Below are 1,873 nucleotides of genomic sequence, written 5' to 3'. Positions count from 1 at the left end.
TCACACACACACACACATACTCGCTCGCTCAACATCAGAGATTCTTGTGTTGTGCTTGCAGTCAGAGCCCCGCAGGGAGTGAGAGTCCAGAGCGAGACGACTGACGCTCCTGCTGTTCTTTTCCAAGCACCTCAGTTTGTTACCAGACGTTTACTGCAGAACATTTAAAGTAATTATTCAAAATGCGAGTTTGATTGTAAGGAAGCTCTAATGAGGAGCGGAATATTTTGAGTTGATTTCTCTGTAGCTGAAGAGAGAGTTGGTGTGATTTTGTACCTTTTTTGTTGTTGCACACACACACACACACACATTGGTTGGGGTTTTGTATGTGTGTATTAAATGAAGTGAAAAGGCTTTGCTGTCTGTGAGATTTCTTCATGCGCTGAAGACGCTGTTCCAGCAGGTGGCGCGGTCGTTCAGCACACTGGTTTCCCAGAATAGACCGCTTGCAACCCATTGAGAGATCTCTGCACCAATGCAACCAAAACCTGAACACAGACACATGGCATCAAAACAGTAGAGTTTGTGTGTCTTCCTGTCGTCTGCTCTGTTTCTCAAGTGTCCTCGCGTGCGTGCGCTTCAGCAGATGCTCTGGCTGGGAATAAAAACTGATTTGGAAGTAAATTAATTCATCACGTTTCATTCTGACCGTATCTAAAGCTCACTTGTGTTTGTTCTAAATCAGAGATTGAGCTCAAATATGTACTGGAAATCCATATGAGATTTTAAGTTATTATTAAACACCTCTGATGTTGGTTAATGGTTACATGTCGTGCATCTAATTTAATATTTTTAAATGATTTATTTAATAGTTTAAAATCATTTACTTGGAGAACTTGTAAAAACTCACTGCTTTTCAGAATTGAATTGAGTTTTGTTTTTCAATATTGATTCTTTTCAACATGGGTGTTAAAACCTCAACTTTGGTTTATAAGCGTTTTGTTCATTTTAATTTGAAAATAACGACTTTTCAACATTGAAATAAAAATCATTTCGGTCACGTTTCAACTGAGCATTTTATGCGTTTTACAACTTTTTTAACTTTAAATGCATTTTTCAATGTTTTGTCAATGTTGAAACTTTTTTGCAAGCAGTTGGCTTTAAACTGATGTTGGTTAAATGACACGTGACATCTAAAAGGCGCTTTATTTGTACTATTTTGAAATGATTTAATTTTCATTTTGTGATTGCATGAATCATAAGGTCTTCGTCAACGTGCACACTCTTAAATATAAAAGGTTGTTTTTCTCAGCGATTCCATAGAAGAGCCACTTTTGGTTCCCCAAAGACCCTTTCAGTGCTCAGTTCTTAAAACAAACATTTTTTTCTTTAATCTAAAGTACACTTTTCTGCTTTTGTGCAATGGAAAGATTCCGTGAATGTTAAAAAGGGTTTTAATGCCAATAAAGCAGCTTTATTTTCAAGAGTGAGCCCCAGTTTGGGAAGCTCTTGTAGGTCATTAAATGTCATGTTATGATTCTGTGGAAGCTGATCTGAAACCAGTCACATGACCATCATATTCCGTCTGATTTGACTGTTTGTCCTCGTTTTAAGGTAAACATCCCTCACACCTTACATGAGAATTATTTGAATTTACAAACAATGTCAATATCATTGAACATTCAGGAGTCCGTGTGTTAGCGGGGTTTTACTGCAGTAAAGTGTTGCTGTCATGAATTAAGATCTGAACTGTTTTTTTAATTTCCAGAATGATTCTGGGCAGCTTTTCTAGAAGCATCGCTGTGAGTTCAGTCAGAGTCGCTGAAGAGCCGTGTGTGTATGTGTCTGTGTCTGTGTCTGTGTGTTGTGTGTGTGTGAGAGAGTCTGTGTGTGTGTGTGTGTGTGTGTGTGTGTCTGTGTGTGTGTCTGTGTC

At 38.2% G+C, this 1,873-nt stretch overlaps 1 protein-coding gene across 1 annotated transcript in view; it reads left to right on the top strand.

Moving 5' to 3' along the window:
• The window catches only part of srsf7b (serine and arginine rich splicing factor 7b), a 6,927-nt gene extending 6,335 nt beyond the window's left edge, over positions 1-592 (top strand). The window contains exon 8 of the mRNA XM_016517872.1: positions 62-592. Within this exon, the coding sequence (XP_016373358.1) occupies positions 62-104 (43 nt within the window). The 3' untranslated portion in view covers positions 105-592. The remainder of the gene's footprint in view (positions 1-61) is intronic.
• Positions 593-1,873: the final 1,281 nt, after the last annotated feature.

This window comes from Sinocyclocheilus rhinocerous, unplaced genomic scaffold (assembly GCF_001515625.1).
Source record: "Sinocyclocheilus rhinocerous isolate Xijiao unplaced genomic scaffold, SAMN03320098_v1.1 scaffold2193, whole genome shotgun sequence".
Taxonomy (NCBI): Eukaryota; Metazoa; Chordata; class Actinopteri; order Cypriniformes; family Cyprinidae; genus Sinocyclocheilus; species Sinocyclocheilus rhinocerous.
This window is presented reverse-complemented; position numbering and strand designations above follow the sequence as displayed.